Raw genomic sequence first — 21,722 nt, forward strand, 5'->3', positions numbered from 1 at the left:
AAGCAACTGAGCCACCCAGGTGCCCCAGGCACCTTTCCTCTGATGGGCTTATTGTTCATGTGCTCATTCTGGATTGTGAACTTAACATTTGTTTGGGTTTTATCTGTCAGCATCCTGGGCAACCTGTCTGGAGGCATGACCCTCTGGGCGGAGGGTCGGAGGGGGGCTGAGCATGGATTTATATTTCCTTCTTCAGGTGCTACCAATCTGAGTTGATGATACGTCATGTTATTCTCTAGGCTTGGAGCTTTCTGGACCATGCTGGTAATATAAATTCAAACCCCACATCGTTGTGAAGCCTGATGTTAAACGTTCTCGGCAGAGACTCTTCTTTTTCCGCTCTCCGGACAAGACAGTTTTTTGGTTTGTTGTTACTGATGCCGAGTCAATTTTCCAGGCTGCCATCTCACTGTCCTAGCTTTACATGGCCTTCTTGGTATCAGCTCCCCACCTTATACACCCAACTTTGTAGCTTTCACACTCATTTTCTCACTGTGCTTCATTTCTGGCTCCTGTATATTTTCTTTACTATTTTCGTGAGCCCAGCCACCCACCTGACAGAGTGTTCGTTATATCTGATGTGGTTTTAATAGGTGTTTTCTAGTTCTCCAGGCTGCCTGCCAGTGTTGTTTAAGCTGAGCCAACATAAAATACCACAGAACGATTCTTTCACAGAGTCTTTTTCCTTGGAGATGACACCTTTCTTCATTCTTGCAAACTGCTGTCATTTAAAGGAAGTGGTAAATCTGGGACTCAACTGCACACAGGCAATTCTTCCTGCTGGTAACCTTGCTTTCCCCTGATGATGCCACTTTCCTTGAAAGCCACGCCTTTTCTAACTCCCACCTTTGCTTTTCCTGACTCTCTGGGTAGGTGGGGGTCGGTGCGGTCTCTGTTTTTCTTTCTTTCTGTACCTTCAAAGTGAGTAATGCAACATCTTTCTATAGCCTCTCCTCTTTTAACTGCTGACCACTAAGACTTTTCTACCTTCTCAGAGGCGTCAGGTCTGGCTTATAGTTTTATTCCCCACTCTTTTCTCTCATCCCCAGCTGCTTTAGCATGGCTTCTAATATCATAACTTCTGTGCTTTCCTACCTCCAATCACTGGCATGGTTTCTACCCCTAGAAATGCAGCCACATCGTTCCAGTTACACTGGATTAAAAAAACACTTGGTCTTTCTGATGGCTTCTCCCGTTTTTACACCTCCTCCTTCTCATCTGGGTTTTTGCTCATGACTTTTTCTCTGTCTGGAACGCCCTATTCACAGCAAAGATATTACATCTTGGGTGAAGGCTTCCCAGATCTTTGCAACTGGATGGGTTGCTTTCTCTTTTGAGCCCTGTAACACTTGGTGTATATTCTCCCACACCACTTTTCACCCTCAGTTTTGGCTAATCTTGCTCGTATACTTGTCTTATTCTATTGAGGCCCACCTAGTTCTTGGGCACCCTTTATTCGTATTCACTGAGCACTTACTGTGTTCCAGGCACTGTACATGTGTAGGGTTATAAAAAGTAAATAAGATAGGTTCCTCAGAGGCTGAGCCTAACACAGGCCTTTAACACAGAAAGTCCTCATTTAATGGACGAATAATGATTAATGAAAAGCATATATACTGTAGATATATTTAATTCAGAGGAAGACAAAGAAGAAAAAATATTTTCCATCTTTCCACTTATCAAATGGGGTGTATGTACCTGTGCTAAGTTTCCTATGGTTTGGGGAAGATGTGGACTTGGATAGCAGAGCAGTACTCTCTCGGATGTGGAGAAGAAAATGTGGGTTTCCCATCTCCAGAACATTCTCATCCCAGTCTCCCTGGATCTGTGACAAACAGACATTAACTCACAATATCCACGGAATCACTGTTGCTGCGGGAAGCCCCAGTCTCTGGACTCGGAAACATTCCCATGAATATTGAAGCTGTAAGGGACAACGTCCACCAGGTGGCGCTAAGGGATAGCTGGGCCTAAAATGGATTTGGCTTCTGTCGCCAGTTACCTGTAAACTACACAAGCTCAATGGGGTCATCTCATTAACCTCTCAATAACGTCACTCTGCATTTTGATTTAATTTTTTAGACTCCACTTATGCCTTATGACGGGTTTTACTGTGCCTGTATAAGGCCAGATCATGTAAATAATACAGAAAACAAAACAATCTCTTTCCCCCATTTCTACCTTCATAATTACTCCCCCCCAAAAGTCTTCATCGCTTCTTGGATTCCTTCCAAAAAAAAAATATTATACATACGCTTGAATATAAACATCTACATGTATAGTTTCTCTCTCCTGTTTTTGCATGTAAATATATTTTACAGAAAAGGGATCATACTTGCTCACCGTTCTAGAGCACGCTTTCATATTAACATCTATACCGACATCTATACGCATTCTCACATGATTCTATTCTAATCATAACTTTTTTCATAGTTTATTTTGCCGGTTTCCGGTTTTCAGGTATTCTTAGGAACAATGCTGTAATGAGTAATTCTGGTGAACGTTGTTGAGAATACCTGTGGGTTAAAATCCACACAGAGGGATTGGAGGGGCAAGGTTGCGGGCATTTCACGTTTGATGGATACTGCCAAATTGTCCTCCGGGAATCTGCACGCTCGCCCGTGCTGACTGTAATAAAACGTTTACGTCTGTGTCAGTTTTGTAAGTGAAGCACGATGCGTAGCTACTTGGGTCTGCAGTTACTTTGATTATGAGCCTGCGGGTCTTTGCGTGAGAGTTTCAGGATGGAGCCTGAGCTGCGCGTGCCTGCCAGGGAGACATCCTAAGCGGTGCCCTGACTCCTCCTGTCCAGCAGGGGGCGCGGGCCCGGCCGCTCCCGCATGCGCAGTGAGCTCGGTGTCAGGCGTCACCAAGCCCGGTCGCTGGCGCCTCGCTCCCCGCTCGCTTGCGCAGACCCGGCGCCGGCGGTGGCGGCCGGCGACTCGGCGCGATTCCTCCTGGGCGGCCGTGGCCCGCGCCCCGCGGCATGCGCCGGTGACCGAGCGCGGGGCCGAGCGGGAGGCAACCGTGGCCGAGGTAAGCGCGGCTCGGAAGGGCCTCGGTGGCAGCGGCAGAGTCGGGCCGGGCCGCCGGGAACCGCGGGCCGCGCGGAGGCCTGAGGGCGGTGAGAGGCGACCCCACCCCCGCCGGGGCCGCTCGCTACTTCTCCAGCTGTGGGAGCGCTTTGATTTCCGCACCGCCTTCTCGTCGCCGCCCCGCGCTTGGGTGCCCACCTGTCTCCCTTGCCCACGCCTGCCCCGCCGGCCCCTTTCCTCTCTTTCCGGACCCCGGAAAGAGAGGGCCCATCCTGCGCGGTGACCTCTGCCATCCCGCTGCCACCTCCGTCCCGCGAGATGCGGAGATCTGCTTCCCTACGCGGCGCCTTCTGGAGCGCTGGGCTTTCCCGTGGCCTGTGGCATCCCGGCAGGTTCCGGTGCGCGGAAAGACTGGTGGGGAAGGTGGCCAAAGATGCCCTGAGTTTGGGCATCGGCTCGAAGCTCAGAGGCGTTTGGAGGTTTACTACTGGCGGTGGGAACCAGATCTATGTGTACAGTTTCGAGATTCACATGATCGCTTGGTGTAACTTACTGGGAGTTGCTAATCTGGAAGCGTCCTTGACTTGCTCCTTGTCTGAAGATTCCTTGAAATAGAAACATGCCAATTTTAATTCTTGGAAGTCAGTTGAGTGCTCTAAGGACTTACATTGGACTTGGTTTGTAAATTTCAGGGCTCACAGGCTATTCGCGGTAGTATATGAGTCAGTTTCCAGCATTTCTCACTTCCGCTGACTTAAGCCTTTTGGCTGCATATGCTGGGTATGGATAGGTTTGGGTCCGTCAAGTTATGCTGGCTTTGCTAATTGAGTGAAAAAGGTAGATCTAATCTAGGGTGTTAAAGGTAATTAGGGGAGGCATGGGGTTTGAGAGCTCAGGCTCGAGAGCCAGACTACCATCCTCCAAATCCTAGCCTTGGCATTTTCTAGTTTTGTGACATTGTGCAAGTTACTTACGCTTCCCGTTGCACTTTCCCTGTCTGTAAAATGAGGATAATAATAAAGCTTGTCAGGTGGCACTGTTAGATTAAATTAATACAAAATGCTTAAAACAGATTGTAGCGTGTAGTAAGTCCTCAATAAAGTTTAGTCATTAGTTAGTATATGCACTGTATTATAATTCCCACAAAGAAGCACTTTTTATTCCCCCTTGAAAATTTCACCATTTTTAGGGATGGCTAGCCATAATATAGCTTTAATTATAAAGGACCCTATCAGGTAAGGGAGTGAATTGCAGATTTTCCTACCTTTGCTAATATTTGGTTCCTTTGTTTTCAGGCACTGTTGGGTTGAGTTCCAGTGTAGCAGTGGCCCTGGGAGTTCAGTTGTGAGGGCTTTTCTAAAAAGGTTAAGACCAGAGATTGTGACTGAAAGCATTGGACTAAGTGGATTGGATATAGCCCGAAGCACCAAGGAAAGGGTTTTTCAGGCAAATTTTAGGAATAAATAATTCCAGGAACAGAAAATGCAGCTCATCCTGACATTAGAGTGGAGTTAACAGATTTTTCCAGTGACTCAGTGCTTGACAGCTAGCCAGATGATTCCGGTGTTTTGCAGGGACAGGTTTGATATGTTTTAAGGAAGATGAAGTTTGTAGGGCTTAGTTATGAAATTCTTGTTTCATCTGGGTTCTGGTATTACATGGAACATTACTTAGCAGAAGCCTCCTTTCAGTCTGTTGTCTTCAGAGAAGCTCAGCATCAGGAGCTTTGGACATGGTGGTGGTAGTGAGTGTCCTCTTTGGATGGAAAGATGATTACTTGTTCTCTTGGATGATGGTTTTGGGGAATACATCTTTCTGAGCTTCAGTGTGTGCAAACTGACTACAAGAACATGACAACCAGTAGAAGAGACTGGCAAATATTTATTTATTTTTATTTTTTTTAAATGTTTATTTATTTTTGAGAGAGAGAGCATGAGCAAGGGGAGGGGCAGAGAGAGAGGGGGGCACAGAATCCGAAGCAGGCTCCAGGCTCTGAGCTGTCAGCACAGAGCCCGATGCGGGGCTCGAACTCACGGACCGTGAGATCGTGACCTGAGCCGATGTTGGATGCTTAACCGACTGAGCCACCCAGGTGCCCCAGACTTGCAAATATTTTATACAACGTGGCAGATACTGTGATGAGGTCAGTAAAAGGTGCATGGATGCTCACCAAGAAGGTTCTCTGTTTCTGAAACACCACTGAGTAAGGGACTTTTTCGCTCTATCTCTCATCCTTTCCTTTCCTTTTTCATTTAAGACTTTCCCCCTCATTTTAAAATAGTTTTTATTCTACCTCAAGCACTCACCGTATCTCTTAGCTGTTTGGCAAAAACTTGTGGGAGCTCGCTTAGCCTGTGCAGGGCATACCTTGGAAATGTGAGTTTATATCTTGGAATAGCCCTCAGCCCCTGGGGGATGGTCTTCAGTGGATAAATGCCATAGCTTCTGATCCTTTAAAGAGACAGTTCGGAGGTGTGTTCCATATAGTCCCGCAGATGGATCCTTCTGCAGGGGACAGAAGCCCATTTCCCAGCTCAGTGCGGTAACCCCGATGGCTTTCTGTCCTTCCCCGACTCCTCTCCTTTGTCCCTCACTCTGGCTCTGTGGACTCCCCTTCTGCCAGCTACCTGCTTTCAGGTTTTTTTTTTTCTTAGTTTGGCAGAACATAAACTGAAGACAGATGGTACGAGAAGTGGCTCTAGAAAGCCAGCCCTGATGAGAATAGTATTGTGAAACTGGAATCCTTCACCCTCAGATGGCAACGAGGACCCCTCTGCTGGTGTTGGGAACCATTGGTACTCTCTGGCATCACAGTTACATGACTTGCCGGCGGTGGGAGGGATGCGATTCAGGTAGAAGGGGAAGCGGTGGCTACTACAGTGGCTCTAACACTTGAGCAGTATGTGGACAACGGTAATGATAAGGCCAGCGGAGTTGGCTGTCTCTTGCCTTCTTCCCGGGAGCCTTGAGGTAAGGTCTGGCTCACGTCAGCCAGATACCAACTCAGGATACACCGTGAGCAACAGAAGGCTCTGTGGCGGCATCTCCTGCAGCTGGAGGGCAGGCTGTTGAAAATCAGCCCCAGAGCTTCATCATCATCACGGCAGAACTGCAGGGGAGGCCGAATGCACAGCCTTGGCAGGCGGCCGCTGCTAAAGCGAGACCAAGTGAGACCAGGGTGGAGATGTTTGGTAGAAGCGCTGAGAACTTTGAAGCCCCAGGTTTCCTTGGATCCCCTGGGCCAGCGGAAGGATCCACTGCTTTTCGGACACTCTGCAAAGACCTCGCTTAAGGCCATTGCCTTGCAGGATGGTATATATCCTCCTCAAGATCTGCCTCCCCCTTCACCAGATCTCAGCATTGCCCAAGTGGGCAAGGACAGTCCCTGCTACTGGAGAAATAGCTTTTGTACTGAATGAGCTACGGGACCTGGCTCACAGGCAGGAGCAGGAGCTGGGGGCGCACGCGTGGGAGTGAGTCTGGAGGTCGCTAGGTGAAGAGCGGGCTAGCGGTGGCCTGTGAAGCCGCTTGGGACAGGCTGTGCTGCTTTGGGAGTGTTCCCTCAGGATTCAGGATTTAATGATCTTGCAAGAGCAACTGGAGCCAATCTGCTGGACAGATTCCTTGAAACTTGAACGTGACAGTGCTCGGTACCACCGGTTCTCAGCTAGGGGTGACTTGGCCTCCCCGGGGGATGTTTGGCGATCCGGATATGTGGCGGGTTGTCACAACTGGGGGTTGTTTCTGCCTCCCCCGCAGGAAAGGATGACCTGGCTCAAAATGTCGGTGGTGCCGGTAGGGCCTGGCCTATGGTAAAGGAGGTGGAGACGCCAGAGCTGTCTTGGCAGGTGTTGAGGAAGTTATGAGGGGCATAGGGAAGTGGAGATTTGCAACTGATTTATTGCTTGAGGCTGGTGTTCCCAGGAGGGCTCACTCCCTTCTGTCTGGTAACGTGGACACCCAGAGGAGGCCAGCATCTTTGAGAAGCTTGGTGTCGGTTGTCCCCTGCGGGCCAGAATTGACTCCAGCACGTGTGACATGGAATTGGGTTCCTGAGGATCTGTGAGCATGATAGGATTCTGAAGTAGCAGAGGTGGTGGCACTAACCATCCGTGACATGGTAGACCAATACTCCTAGTGGGATATAAGGCCCAAATCGTAACCTATGTGTCTTCTGTGATGCTAAAAGAGTATGGTCTTCTTCTTTTTTTTTTTTTTTTAATTTTTTTTAACTTTTCATTTATTTTTGAGAGAGAGAGAGAGAGACAGGGTACGAGGTGGGGAGGGACAGACAGACAGGGAGACACAGAAGGTGAAGTAGGCTCCAGGCTCTGAGCTGTCAGCACAGAGCCCACTCGTGAACCACGAGATTGTGACCTGAGCCGAAGTCAGATGCTCAACTGACTGAGCCACCCAGGCGCCCCTAGAGTATGGTATTCTTGAGGGCAGTATAGATGGGCGGCCAACTAGGGCATCGCTTGACTTGTTTTCCCAGAAAAAAAACCCCGAAAAAAACAACAACCCAAGAGTGGGCAAATAGACGCCTGGTGTCAGCTGTTGTAATGGAAAAATCCTGTTTTCCGACATGAGCTCAGACCCATATCCTATGTATTGAGAGGGAGGCTGGATCTCTCTGAAGAGGACTTTGCAGCATCCCTGCAAATACAGACAGAGGTTCACCCAGTCCTTCCTCAAGAAACTGCAGCTCTGTATCAGACTGACGTACACCAAAGAAAGTTTAGTATCCAGACATTTTGGCGGTTGTTGAGTACAGAGTATGAGCTGGTAATAATGCCAGGCCACCCTCAAGCAGTAGTGTGCAGTTGGGAGATAAATGCCTTGGGCTCTCATCCTTCTGAGGGACAGAAGGTGTAGTCCACGTGATTCTTAAAGGCTTCCCAGCCCTCCTAGAGTCCCTGTTGCCCACCGCAGTGACCGGCTTAAATCACGCACCTCTTACTGGCTTTCCCTGGTTCCCTGTCTCTCTCTTCTTGATAGCTGCTCTGGCTTTCTGAGGTCACCTTCCAAGTAAGTAAACGACCTGCACCTCCATCCTTGTCTCTGGTTCTTTTTTTGGGGGGGCGGGGGGCAGAGGGACCAAACTGACGAGTAGAAGCAAAATGTGATGCCTAGGACTCTAACGTAGGAGCATTAGCTCCTCTTCTCTCCAGCCCTTATGCTGACCACCTGGGACTCTGGAGCCTGTTCACATTCCTGCCAGGATGTGCCAGGTCCCTGCCAGCACTGGGTGGTGTGTTTGATTCTTATACTTCTTGCGCTCGTGGGTAGATGGTGTCTCATTGTGGTTGTACTTCCCCCGATTAATGAGACTAAACATGTTTCTCAAAAGTTGATGTGCTGGTTTTGTTTCCTCTTCTGTGAAATTCCTGTTTGTCTTTTGTCCGGTTTTCTATTTTTTGTTTGTTTTGTTTTTATTGTTTTGTAGGCATTCTTTATTCTCATTGCTAGTCTTTATTGGTTATATGTATTGCAGGTATCTACTAGTTTATTGATTGTCTTTTAACTTATGGTGTCCTTTTTTTACAAAAAACTATTTATTGAGAGAGAGGACACAGAGAGAGTGAGCGGGGGAAGGGCAGAGAGAGAGAGGGAAAGAGAGAGAGAGAATCCCAAGCAGGCTCCACACTTTTAGTGCAGATCCTGACATGGGGCTCGTACCCACGAACCGCAACCAAGACTTGGTCGCTTAACCAACTGAGCCACCCAGGCAACCCGATGAACAAAAATTCCTAATTGTGACACAGAATTTATCATTTTATCTTTTTATGGTTTGCACTTTTTTGTATTTTGTTTTAGAAATCATTCTCTGCTCAGAAGCCATAGAGATCTCTGTTCTAAATATTTTATAGTTTTGCCTGTAATGTGTAGCTTTTTAATCTACCTTGGATAGATTTTTGTCCCCTCTGGCCGCTTTTAACATTTTTCTTTGGCTTTCTTTTCAGTAGTTTTACTTTGACATATGTAGGTAGGGTTTTCTTTGTATATATTCTGCTTGGACTTGAGATCTTGAATCTGTGAGTTGGTATCTTTCATTATATTAGGAAAAACTTATCAGAAGACAGCTGGATTCTCATATCTATTTCTGCAGTCTTTGCAATACCATGGATCACATGGCCTCAAAAATGAAAGTGAAAAATCTTACCAGTATTATTATAAAAACACTTCAGAGCCTTTGAAAGGATTGTGGGGAGCCCTCAGACATACTTTGAAATCCACCTGTGTGAGATTTTGGTATTAAGGTTATACTAGTCTCCTAATATAAGCTGGGGAATGTTTCACCTTTTTTCTGAACTTGGAACTTATTTGTGTAAAATTGGAATTATTTCTTGAATGTGTAGTAAAACTTGGGAAATCTTCTGGGCCTAGGATTTGCTTTCTAGGAAGATTTTTAAACCTTTGATTTGATTTCTTTAATGTTATACAAATATTTAGGTTTGCTGTTTCTCCTTGAAAAATTATATATATATATATATATATGTGTGTGTGTGTGTGTGTGTGTGTATATATATTTTTAAATGTTTATTTTGAGAGAGAGAGAGAGAATGAGCAGGGGAGGGACAGAGAGAGAGGGGGAGAGAGAATCCCAAGCAGGTTCCACACTGTCAGTGCAGAGCCCAGTGTGGTGCTCAAACCCACAAACCATGAGATCATGACCTGAGCCAAAATCAAGAGTCAGATGCCCCAACCAACTGAGCCACCCAGGTGCCCTGGGAAATTAAATTTTATATATAAATTAAATTTATATACACACACACACACACACACACACACATAATGTGTGTGTGTGATTTTTTTTAAGGTTTTATTTATTTTTGAAAGAGCACAAACGGGGGGAGATGCAGAGAGAGAAGGGGACAGAGGATCAGAAGCAGTCTCTGTGCTGAAACTCATGAACTGCGAGATCATGGCTAGAGCCGAAGTCAGACACTCAACCGACTTGAGCCACCCAGATGCCCCCGGGGAAATTATATTAAAAATTTTTTAAAAATGTTTGTTTATTTTTGAGACAACGCAAGAGACAGAGTGCAAGTGGCTAAGTGCCAGAGAGAGAGGGAGACACAGAATCTGAAGCAGGCTCCAGGCTCTGAGCTGTCAGCACACAGCCCGATGTGGGGCTTGAACTCACAAACCATGAGATCATGACCTGAGCCGAAGTCGGACGCCCAACCGACTGAGCCATTCAGGTGCCCCAAGAAATTTTATTTTTAAAGAATTTTTCTAGTTCATCTAAGTTTTCAAATACCTTGGCATAAGTTTATTGATATCATCTTATCTTTTAAATACAGGCAGCATTTAGAGTTATGTTCTCCTTTTCATTCTAGATATTTATTTGTGCTTTTTTTCTCTTTATCTTGATTAATTCTACCAGAAGTATATCAAATGTCAATTTTATTCATTTTTTTAAAAAAGCAAACCTTAGCTTTGTTGATCATTTCTGTTTTGTTTAATTAGTTAATTACTGTGTTTTTATTATTTCCTTCTACTTAGGTTTATTTTGTTGTGATAGTGCCTTTCTCATAGTCTATAACTTGTGAACATTTGTAAGCTCATGTGTGGATTCTATTTTTGTTCCATTAATCCCACTTTTGTTACATATGAAATCAGTTTTTTTCTAAACTATGGGTGTCTAAATTATTGGCTGATTGAACTGATCTAGTAGGTAAGGCCAGAATTTTAACAAAAGCAGTAGAATAACAATGGAAAAAATTTAGTATTCATTACATATTCTATGGCTAGTGCTGTATACTAAGATTAAATGTTTTGTCAAGCTTTTATTTCAAATACAAACACACACACACACACACACACACACACACACACACACACCCCTGTGTCTGTACTGGGTCAATATAAAATGTGAAATGTAAAATGCATTTCTTATGGCAGGTTTTAGTTAAGAAAAAAAAAAGCTTGAAAGCCACTGTGTTAAATTGGTTTGTTTAATTTCAGTAAAGATTTCAAACCTGTTTGCACAAAATAAACACTGAGGAGCCTGCTAAACTGATAGATTCTATGACCCTATTTTAGACCTGCTTATACAAAGCTCCCGCATTGGGGCCAAGGACTGTTTTGTAACAAGCCGTCTCTGTGATTCTCACCCGTTGGGTGTTCGAGAACCGCTGATTCAGGCTGTAAATACACCTGGAGAGCCTGTGGGACGTTCTAACTTGCGGCAGTGAGGGACGTGGAGTGTGCAGCTGGCTCCTGGCACACATTTGTCCTGAAACTTCCTGTCTTCTAAGTCGCGCAGAGACCCAAGAGTGTGGCAAGAAAGCTACGAAGGGACGGGGGGGGGCGGGGCTGGCAGTGGTAGGGAGTAGGGGCAAACTGGTTGTTAGAATGGCAGAAAAAGTGAAATCACTCCCATGTTCCTGGACCCAATGGGTATATATTGGATGACTGATGTATATTCCCCAACGATGCTAATTTTTGAGCTTAAAATGTGTGCGCTTTCGTGCATCAGTCTGTGACCAGCAAATTTTCTAGGTTCTAACTCATGGTCTCAAGAGATGGGAGTTGAAATCGTTCATGACTATTTATATTTTGCCCAAAAAGCTGATAAGGGTTACAGCCTTCAAAGCTTGGCGGTATTCAGCTAGCTGGGCAAGGGACAGTTTTGTGGTCTGGACAGCAGTTGGGGAGAGCTCCATTTAGCCAAAGTAAAAATGGCTGTTAACCTTTGCGATGGTCTGTGGACTCCTCAGTTATTTTCCCTTTTTATTAATAGCTTTTCTGCAAGACCAGTGAGTGGAATGAGGCCATTTCATAGGCTGGGACTTTGACACTTGGCATGCCACAGTAGCTTACTGCAGTAACCTCGTGGGTCTGTGAGGCGTGGCGCCACCCACGTGGCTCTGCCCTCCCTACAGTATCTAGGCATCGGATGGGGCAGGTTTGTCTGGTAAGGATCCTAAGTTGTGATCTACAAGGAAAGTTTGTCTTTTCAATTGAGGACTAAGAATTTTCTATCAGTCAGCGATGGTTATTGGCTGTTTCATTTACGTATTGCTGTATGACAAACCAACCCCAAGTGTTGTGGCTTAAATGACAGTAACAACCATGGATTTGCTCCAGATCCTGGGGTTGGTTCTTACCTCTTCCAAGAGTTTCCACTGGGGTCTCCCTGCAGTTGCCTTCAGCCGGGAGCCCAGCTTCCTTGCGGTGTGGCAGCCGGAGTCCCAGAGGACAAAAGCAGCCGCTGCCGAGTCTCTTAAGGCCTGAGCTCAGAAGCCCTCGAATGTCACTTCTGCCACATTCTCTTGGTCAGAGCAGGTCACGAGGCTAGCCCAGATTCACATTCTGCCTTTTGATGGGGAAAGTAGCACGCACCCTCAAAGATGTAGATTGCTGGCACCAATCTTTGGAAATCGATCCACCACATTGGGCCTTCTTTCCCTCCTCCCAGTCTCCCTGTGCTCTTCTTCATTCCTTCCTTCTATCTGAGCGTGTCATCTGTCACCTTCATTATGAAGCACCAGCACCAATGTGTGTTTTACTTAAATATTAATCTTTTCTTCTCTAACAACCCTTGGCACTTCATTGATACTTTCCTAGTGATATTTTTACATTCGGCATTTTGTTAGATCCGTTCCCATGAGGTGGGGCCTTTGCTTTCCTCCTCGTTTCCTGCACAGTGCGTGGTGGGTGCCTGCTCACCCGGGGCTGCTTGGGTAAGTGAATGAAAGCAGATTTTAGAATAACCAAGAGTCAGCTTGTCTAGATGAAGCATCAGTTTCTATTGGGCAAGTGTTAGAGAAAACAAAGCAAAACAACTATCTAGCTATTCTGCTTTTGATTTTTCTTCCTTGGTCAGAGCCCTTCTTCCTAGGCCCCACACAGTTACCACTTAATGCTTTCCTTGTATGTATAATTATAGGCTCTAGTTCTCTTTTTATATTTATCAATATTTATGTTTAGTATGTGTAGTATTAAATATGTCATGTAGCATTTAATGCACAAATATATATTTGTCTATGTTTATAAGAAGGGTCAAAAATCCCTTTTCGTCATTTCATCAAATCACTTAAGGGAAAGAAATAGGTATACTAAGTCATTTGCCACCCTAAGGACTTCATTTGTCTCGTTTCTCCCCCTGGAACTAGGAGCGTGAGGAAGAGGCTGCCTGTGTCATTATGTGTGCGTCGGTCAAGTACAATATCCGGGGTCCTGCCCTCATCCCAAGAATGAAGAGCAAGCACCGAATCTACTACATCACCCTCTTCTCCATTGTCCTCCTGGGCCTCATTGCCACTGGCATGTTCCAGTTCTGGCCGCATTCCATCGAGTCCTCCAGCGACTGGAGCGTGGAGAAGCGCAGCGTCCGGGACGTGCCGGTGGTCAGGCTGCCCGCCGACAGCCCCATCCCCGAGCGGGGCGATCTCAGCTGCAGGATGCACACGTGCTTTGACGTCTACCGCTGTGGCTTCAACCCAAAGAACAAAATCAAGGTGTACATCTACTCTCTGAAGAAGTACGTGGATGACTTTGGTGTCCCAGTCAGCAACACCATCTCCCGGGAGTATAACGAACTGCTCACGGCCATCTCTGACAGTGACTACTACACCGATGACATCAGCCGTGCCTGCCTGTTCGTCCCGTCCATCGACGTACTTAACCAGAACACGCTCCGCATTAAGGAGACAGCACAAGCCTTGGCCCAGCTCTCTAGGTAGCTAGTACTTTCGCAGACGGGAGCGCAGTCCTTGGGGAACTAAAGGGAAGGCCAGGGAGAGGGAGTGGTTCTTCTCTTGATCTGGCTCCAGCTGCTGTCTCTTTGCTCGAGGGAGGGCATGCGTGTGAGTGACTGACTTGGGGGACGAGGCCAACGCCATAAGCACCTGGCCTCTGTTCCAGTGAAAAGCATTTGGCCATCAGTGCTATTGCTGTGGGCTCTCAGCATCTCAGAGTTTAGAATCTAAGGATGGCTTATCTTCTCACACCTTTCCTTTTATGCTTAAATGTTCCCTCTTTGTTACTTACACAATACATGTTCACTGTAAAAAGTCTGAAAATACAAGGAAGCAAAAAGAAGAACGTAAGGTTTGTTCCATGGTGCTGCTGTGATGTTAGTTTCCGGTCACTTTTTTTAAAATGTTTTATTTGTTTTTTGAGAGAGAGAGTGCGAGTCAAGCAGGGGCAGAGAGATTGGGGGACAGGGGATCTGAAGCGGGCTCTTTGCTGACAGGCTGACAGCAGCGAGCCTGAAGGGGGGCTCGGACTCACGAACCACGAGATCATGACCTGAGCTGAAGTCAGATGCTCAACCGACTGAGCCACCCAGGCACCCCTTCCAGTCACTTTTGTATAAAAAATAAATACATATGCGTGTAATATTCATTTTTGTATGAAATATATGCATACCTCAGTGTACATATACATTTTGTCAAGGGATTACACATTATATATTCTTACGCTGTCTTTCTCCTCTGATATGTTATGAATCTGTTTCCAAATAATTTCATATTCTTTTACTATATAATTTTAAGAGTTGTATAGCATTCCATTTTACACGTTCCATTCTGTATTTAAGCCAGCCTTATATATTTTATATATTTTTTTGTTTCTTTAACCAGATGGTGCACATTCAGATAGTTTTCAGGTTGTCCTAATCATGGGCACTTCTGTAGTGGACAGACTTCAAGTAAACATCCACCCATGTTTTTCTTTTGAGGAACCAGGGTGGCCTGGATGTCCTCTTGGGATTTCTAGGAATTCACTTTGCACACCCGAGAAGTGGGCCTATTTTGGGTTGGGGATATTTGCTGCTTGTCATTCAGTAACTGACCCTTGTATTTGTTTCTTGGGAGTTGACATGTGAATTCCCCTACATGTATAATTTTTTTTTTTAATAGGTGGGATCGAGGTACAAACCACCTGCTGTTCAACATGTTGCCTGGAGGTCCCCCCGATTATAACACAGCGCTGGATGTCCCCAGAGACAGGTAACTGTATTTGGAGTTGTCCCTGTGAGGGGTTTCTGAGGATCAAGGAAATACAAGACCCTTTCCTTCCTATGAAGTCATTTTCTAAGCCTAGTGGGACAGACTGTGTCATCAGAATTGTTTGTTAAATTAAAAAAAATGCCCTTGGCATTTACCTCCTCAGGACCTGGAAGTAGTGAGACCTGACCTACTTAAATCTGTTGTGTTGAACCGACCAGAACTTCCATTATAGCATTGCATTTTAGTTAGTGTATTTATTTATTTATAAAAATTTTTTGTGTATTTATTTATTTTGAGAGAGAATGTGCACACAAATGGGGGAGGGGCAGAGAGAAGGAGAAACAGAGTCCCACGCAGGCTCCACGCCATCAGCACAGAGCCTGATGTGGGGCCCGAACCCACGAACTGTGAGCTCATGACCTGAGTTGAGATCAAGAGTCGGAGGCTTAACTGACTGCACCACCCAGGCGCCCGTGTAGCATCGCATTTTAAAAAACTGTCTTTTTTTCTCGGTCTGACTTATGCTGTCCTTAGTGCCGCACCCCCACCCCCAAGACCGGGTTCATGATTGGCTTGTGTGTGCTCTGTCTGAATTTGGGAGCGTTTGCCAAAAGTGGAGCCACAGCTCACTGTGGGAAGGGGGTGCGGAGGTGTGAAAGTGACACCCACAGCCCGTCACGTCGGAGGACAGGGTGGGGGCAGTCTGGTTGTCATTTACTCTCCATTGCCTAAGTCAGTGGGACTCTTCCTTCCTCCCTCCCCTCCTCGCTCCCACCCATTTCTTGCCTTCCTTTCTTCCTGATGAAGCCTTCCCGACAGCACTTATGTTACGGGGTGGCTGAGATTGCATGATTATGATTCTTAGTTCACGTACTGTACTTGTCAGCCCTTTCATACAGCGGCTGAACCCCTTGGCCTGGAGGCTTCCTGGAAGGCTTGGGAATGAGGTCCGCTTGGCCTTCCTCTCCTGGTACTTGATTCAAGGCTTTGAGGAGAGCAGAAATGTTAGGCCCAGGGTAGGGCTCCCGGGCAGTGCTCAAGGTACAGGATTGTTGTAAACTTATGTAAAACTCACTTAAAAGTAATTTTATTATGGTTGATATTTAATTCTTAAAGTGATTGTTACTGGCAAAGGTTAGAGAATGACCCGAGGCCAGCCATGCTCTCAGCTTCCCGGAGGCTGACATTGTTGTCATTTGTGAAAATCTGCACTAAACACTACTTTTCCCTGGAAAATTAAACCCAAGCTCTTTTCGCTTTATGTGATTGTATAGGGTCAGTGTTGTGTTTTTATCTGGAAATACTGTTAATGCTACAAGAGACCTACACTCCAGGACCACTCTTCACCTTTGGTGTAGGAACCATTTTGGTCGATAGAGGGCAGTCAGGCCACACACATTCGGTAGAAACCAGCCGAACACAAGGTGAGCCCTGGTTTGGCCCTCAGCCCCAGCCAGACCTGAGTGGGCTACTGTTTTATGGATTTGGTTGCTCGGGGAAAGAGAAATACTTTAGGGAACAGAGAAGGGGAGAAAAAGCTGTTAGGAATGCAGTGTCTCTACCTGCTGTTTTGGGTTTATTTTGAGAAGGCCTTCTTTCTTTCTTTCTTTTAAATTTTTAATGTTTATTTATTTTAGAGAGAGAGAGAGAGAGAACGAGCAGAGGCAGAGAGAAAGGGAGACACAGAATCTGAAGCAGGCTCCAGGCTCTGAGCTGTCAGCACAGAACCTGATGCAGGACTTGAACCCACGAACTGCGAGATCATGACCTGAGCCAAAGTTGGATGCTTAACCGACTGAGCCATCCAGGCGCCCCCCTGCCTTTTTTTTTAATTGTTTATTTTTGATAGAGAGAGAAGGCCTTATTTCTATATGAGACGTTTCACTTTTTGCTGACATTTTGGTATAGGTATTTGCATGGGAGAAGGATTTTATTTTTATCAAGTGCATATGTGAAATGGGGTTTCATGTCTCTGCAGGAAAGTGTCAGGTGGTCAGGAAGAAGTTTGAGTTCCTGCTAGTGCTTAGGTGTTAAGGATCAGGAAGGTTAAATCTTTTTCCCTGCGCATGTATTTTTGTAAGCGATTATGGCAATCCTATAGCAAGTAATGAATCACTGTTTAGTCTTCCTTTATCTCTGCACACGGGAAATTGCGTTTTGAGACCTGGGTGGTCTTCTGGAAGGAAGGAAGAGCAGATTTTTTGTTAGTTTTTCTTATCATTTGTCCTTGCTCCTGGATTCAGAGGAAGCAAGAGCCATGAATATACACTGGTTTTAGCAGGAGCTGCGTATCAGGTTATTTGGAAATTAGAAAGCAGGCAGCCTAGATTAGACTGTTTCTTAGGGTCTCCTGAAGTCCAAGGTCATAGGTGTGATTATTTGAGAATGATTTGACCCAGGGAAATGCAAGGAACAGGACAGAAGGAAATGTCTTCTCAGCATATAATCTTTCGTGCTGCTTAAATCTGTCTTTATTTCTCTTTCAATTTTTAAAGATCCTACACATGATATACCTGATAATGTACACTTTCTTTGTACAAGATTGTAACAATATGCAAGTGTATAAAGAGTGAAATATAAAAGTATGCTTTCAAACACTCCTCTATTTTCACTCCCTTACCAAAAGATAATTAAGTACTATGTATTTTTTCTAGCCTTTTTCCTATGGGTTTATACATAAACGTGTGTGTGTGTGAGACACCCATTTTTTAAAGTTTTCTTTATTTTTTGAGAGAGAGAGAGCTAGAGGGAGAGAGAGAGAGAAAATTACAAGCAGGCTGCACACTATCAGCATGGAGCCTGATGTGGGGCTCAGACCCACCAACTGAACGGTGAGATCGTGACCTGAGCGGAAATCAAGAGTTGGACGCGCAACTGGCTGAGCCACCCAGGTGCCCCGGTATATATGCCCACTTTATGGATGTATGTATGTTTATTTAGAGAGAGCGAGTACGTGCACGTGCATGAATGGAGGAGGGGCAGAGAGAGAGGGGGAGAGAGAACCCCAAGCAGGCTCCATGCTGTCAGCGCAGAGCCCGACAGAGGGCTCAGACTCACGAGCCACGAGATCATGACCGGAACCAAAATCAAGAGTCAGTGGTTTAACCGACTGAACCACCCAGTCACCTCTGTATACACCCATTTTAAGTGGGAGCAAATTATACCTCTTCAATGCCTTACTCTACTAATCTTTGTTTTCTCATATATGTTCTGTAATATTATTACTACCCTGGATTTTTATTATCATTTCTTTGCACGTATCTCTCACAGATTTCCACTTTGTGTGGGTTTTATTTAACTTGTTATGGAAAGTTTCAAACCTATATAAAAGAAGAGATGATGAGGCACCTGAGTGGCTCAGTCACTTGAGCATCCGACTCTTGATTTCCGCTCAGGATCCCAGGTCATTGGATTGGGCCCTGTGTATGGCTCCACACTGAGTGTAGAGCCTGCTTAAGATTCTCTCCCTCTCTCTCTCTCTCTCTCTCTCTCTCTCTCTCTCTCTGTCCCTCCCTCCAGCTTGTGCTTTCTCTCTCTCTCTAAAATAAAAATAAAAAATAAGAGACTAGCACAGTGAACCCGTGTGCCCCTGTCCAGCTTTAGTAATCGTCGTCTCGAGGCTGGTCTCCATTCATCTGTACTCCTACCCCTGCCCCACCTGATTATCAAGAAGCAAATGCCAGACATTGTATCATTTTATCTATAAATATTTCCATTTGAATCTCTGCATAAGGGATTTAAGAATATATATAACTATAGTACTATTTCTGCACCTAAAAAGTTAATAGGAACCTAATATCACCAGATATCTAGCCATTGTTCAGATCTACTTGTCTCAAATATGTTTTTACAGTTTGTTTGATTCAGTAAACAAGTAAGGATGACTAATAGAATTGGTCAGTTTTTGTTTTTGTTTTTTTTCTTTACGAAATTTGAAGCTTTATATTTGAGGAATTTGCAGGCCTGATTACATGCAAAGGTTGACCTTGCAGACGAACTGTGTTTAGGCCCTGCCGACACTCAGATAGGAGGCAAGCTGGGGGAACATCTGAGGACAGATCAGAGTGGGGACGGTGGAGTGCATGAGTCGAGCAGGTGGCTTGGTGACAGAGGAGCTGTCCTATAGCTTCAGAAAAGCCTGCCACATGCTAAAAATGCTAGAGGACACTTTCAGTGACATAACACTTGGCCTGGCATGAGTCTGATCATCAGATTAATACTTGTGTAGCTGCAAGTTTTCACTCTCTTGCAGCTTTGGAACTGATCTCTGATTTTAGGGATACATAATGGGAAAAGAGAATGTGCTTTTCAGAGCTGTGCTTTTCCCTCAATGTAAAACACATGTTCTGTAAAGCAGGGGAAGCTTACTGTATTGTCTCCATTATAATATTATGGAGTGCTTGGCAGAAGACGATATAGGGACTTGCAGTCTTAGCAGCAGCAGGGCTGGTGTGAGGTCTGTTTGACTAATTGCAATCCTGGCTCTTGCCGAGGTCACAAGTGGAGATCTTGAGTGTATGATGGGTGACGTAAGCCATGCTTCAGATGGCATGCTTTCCTCCTACCAGTGCATAACCCCCACCCTACTCTCCTGGAACACAGTAACAGTTGGGGCCCCAGGGACAGAATTATAGGAAAAGTTGGTGTGATGCACACCTGCTTCCTCTCTTGCCACATACACATTCCCCTCTCCTCCGGGGCTGTGGGTGTAATTACCTAACCACCTACCACCCTGGCTTACCTGGACTGCCTGGTGCCTCCATATTGGATCTATGTGTGTTTCTCCGTGCATAGGTCATGGGGCCCCATACAGGCCGCGTGCTGTTGTGGAACCGGCCCAAACTCATGTTGGATGGATTCATTACTGAATGCTAATCAGGAAAAATAAGACCGTATGTTGGTACTAAGGATAGTCATTAAGTTTTACAGAGTAGACTGGCAGCTGGAGAGGTTTTTAGCCTGCACATTACCTCACTAACCAATTCTTGGTTTCATAAAGCTTAAACAAACAGACTGGGATTTCCAGGGGTGGTTGGAAAATCTTTGAACTTAAACTGGTCATGTTAGAAGGGAATGTAGGTTGTCATCAGGGCAGGGAAAGGATTGGTAGCAATCAATATTGCAAAAAGTGTGGTTTCTCAGCTCAGACATTTTGGCTCAGACTGTGCGGTGCGTGGAACTGGCAAAACTCTGCCCCAGTAGGTGATGTTGATGGGTTTGGGGCCCCAGGGACAGAGTAACAGTCAAAGCTGGTGTGCTATACACCTGCTTCCTCTCTCTGATGAAGTGCCACTGTACTACTTGCTGGATCCAATTAAAGCAGTGTGTTCACAGCTTTCTAATTAAGGGAATAAGAGCTAGTACATGCAAACTGCAAGAGAAGCAGTAAAGGTCGTCCTGGTTTCTTGCTTCCTGAATGGGGACTGAGTAGCTGGAATGGATGGCGAGAGCTGGTGGAGGCTACGTGATCCACACGCAGCTCTCGGACGACACTGGAGGACCTGCCTGGGGCAGCAGTTGCACGGGACCAGATGCTTGGCTGTCACTGCCGCTTTCTGTGCCCACTGTCTCCTGAGATTTGGGCCAGAGGCTGGGTAAGTGACTGCCCCGGACAGTCTTCCCATGCAGACCTATTGTTCATTCCTGCTGTCGTGAATGTTGTGAATGACTTTGGGGAGAGGCGAATGGGATCTGAGTAGGGTGGCGGAGGGGCTGTTCAGAGGGTGTCCTCTGGGCTGTGATGTGTTTTATAAAATGGAAAATAAGGAAAGACTACCTAGGACCCCAGAAGAAGGCCGATGACTCAGGGGTAGAATGCAGCTGACGTCCAGGAGATGTGAGTGTAAAACACGTAGCGCTGTGTCTTTATAGAAAAGTGGGCCAGTAAACAAGTTTTTGTTGATATGATAATATTAAGACTCAATTCTTCTATCCCTTCTCACAGAGCTTATCAGAATGAAGGCCTTCCTTTCTCATTGTTTGACGAAATCCTTTCCTTTCAGGGCTCTATTGGCTGGTGGTGGCTTTTCTACGTGGACTTACCGGCAAGGCTACGATGTCAGCATTCCCGTCTACAGTCCCCTGTCAGCTGAGGTGGAGCTTCCAGAGAAAGGACCGGGGTAAGGTGCATTCAGCTCAGCCGGGCGTGCTGTGAGATGCTGACCAGGTTCAGCGTGCTGGGTATCACAGCAGCTGAAGCCTCGGTTACAAGCCAGTATCTTGGAGTCTGTCATCTGCCCCCCGCCCCCCGCCCCCAGTCCTGTTTGTCCTCCACTTTTCTCTGACTCAGTGAATGTACCGTGCTGTGTACCCAGCTTTCCAATCTGGAATCGCTGTGATGTCCTTGACTCCTTCCTTCCCTTACTTCCTGTACCGGAAGAGTAAGTCCTATTGATTCTCCCTCCTAAATATGTCTTAGCTCTGCCCTATTTCCCCATCTGCTCTGCTCCCCCGCACACCAGGTTACTGTCATCTCTCCTGTGGATTGTGGAAACGGACCCCTGTTGGGTTTCCCTGCCTCTAGTCTTGCTGCCCCTACAGCCTGATTGTTGACTTCCCATTTCCCTTTGGATAAAGCCCAGACCCTCTGGCATGTGACCACTCTCTCCGTCTCTAGATTTTTTTTTCCCCCTTTTAGTTCTTTTCTCAGGATGAGCTTTGCTGTCTCGGTTTTTCTGGGTTGCAGATATTCTCCACTGTCTGGAGGTCTTTTTCCTTATTTTCA

The 21,722-nt window shown here is 45.9% G+C and overlaps 1 protein-coding gene across 5 annotated transcripts in view; it reads left to right on the forward strand.

Annotated features, from left to right (window-relative positions):
* The first annotated feature begins 2,850 nt into the window (after positions 1-2,850).
* Positions 2,851-21,722, forward strand: part of EXT2 (exostosin glycosyltransferase 2) — a 145,312-nt gene continuing 126,440 nt past the window's right edge. For 3 of the 5 annotated variants that reach the window (XR_006194093.1, XR_006194094.1, XM_042907043.1), the window contains exons 1-4: positions 11,812-11,958; positions 13,160-13,725; positions 14,909-14,998; positions 21,001-21,117. Coding sequence is in view for 3 of the 5 variants with exons in the window: in XM_042907043.1 (XP_042762977.1) it covers positions 11,941-11,958; positions 13,160-13,725; positions 14,909-14,998; positions 21,001-21,117 (791 nt within the window). In the remaining 2 variants the exon portion in view is untranslated. Of the gene's footprint in view, positions 3,037-3,219; positions 3,434-11,811; positions 11,959-13,159; positions 13,726-14,908; positions 14,999-21,000; positions 21,118-21,722 lie in introns of those variants that run through there. The other 2 variants (XM_042907045.1, XM_042907044.1) reach the window with 2 other exon arrangements.

This window comes from Panthera leo, chromosome D1 (genome assembly GCF_018350215.1).
Source record: "Panthera leo isolate Ple1 chromosome D1, P.leo_Ple1_pat1.1, whole genome shotgun sequence".
Taxonomy (NCBI): Eukaryota; Metazoa; Chordata; class Mammalia; order Carnivora; family Felidae; genus Panthera; species Panthera leo.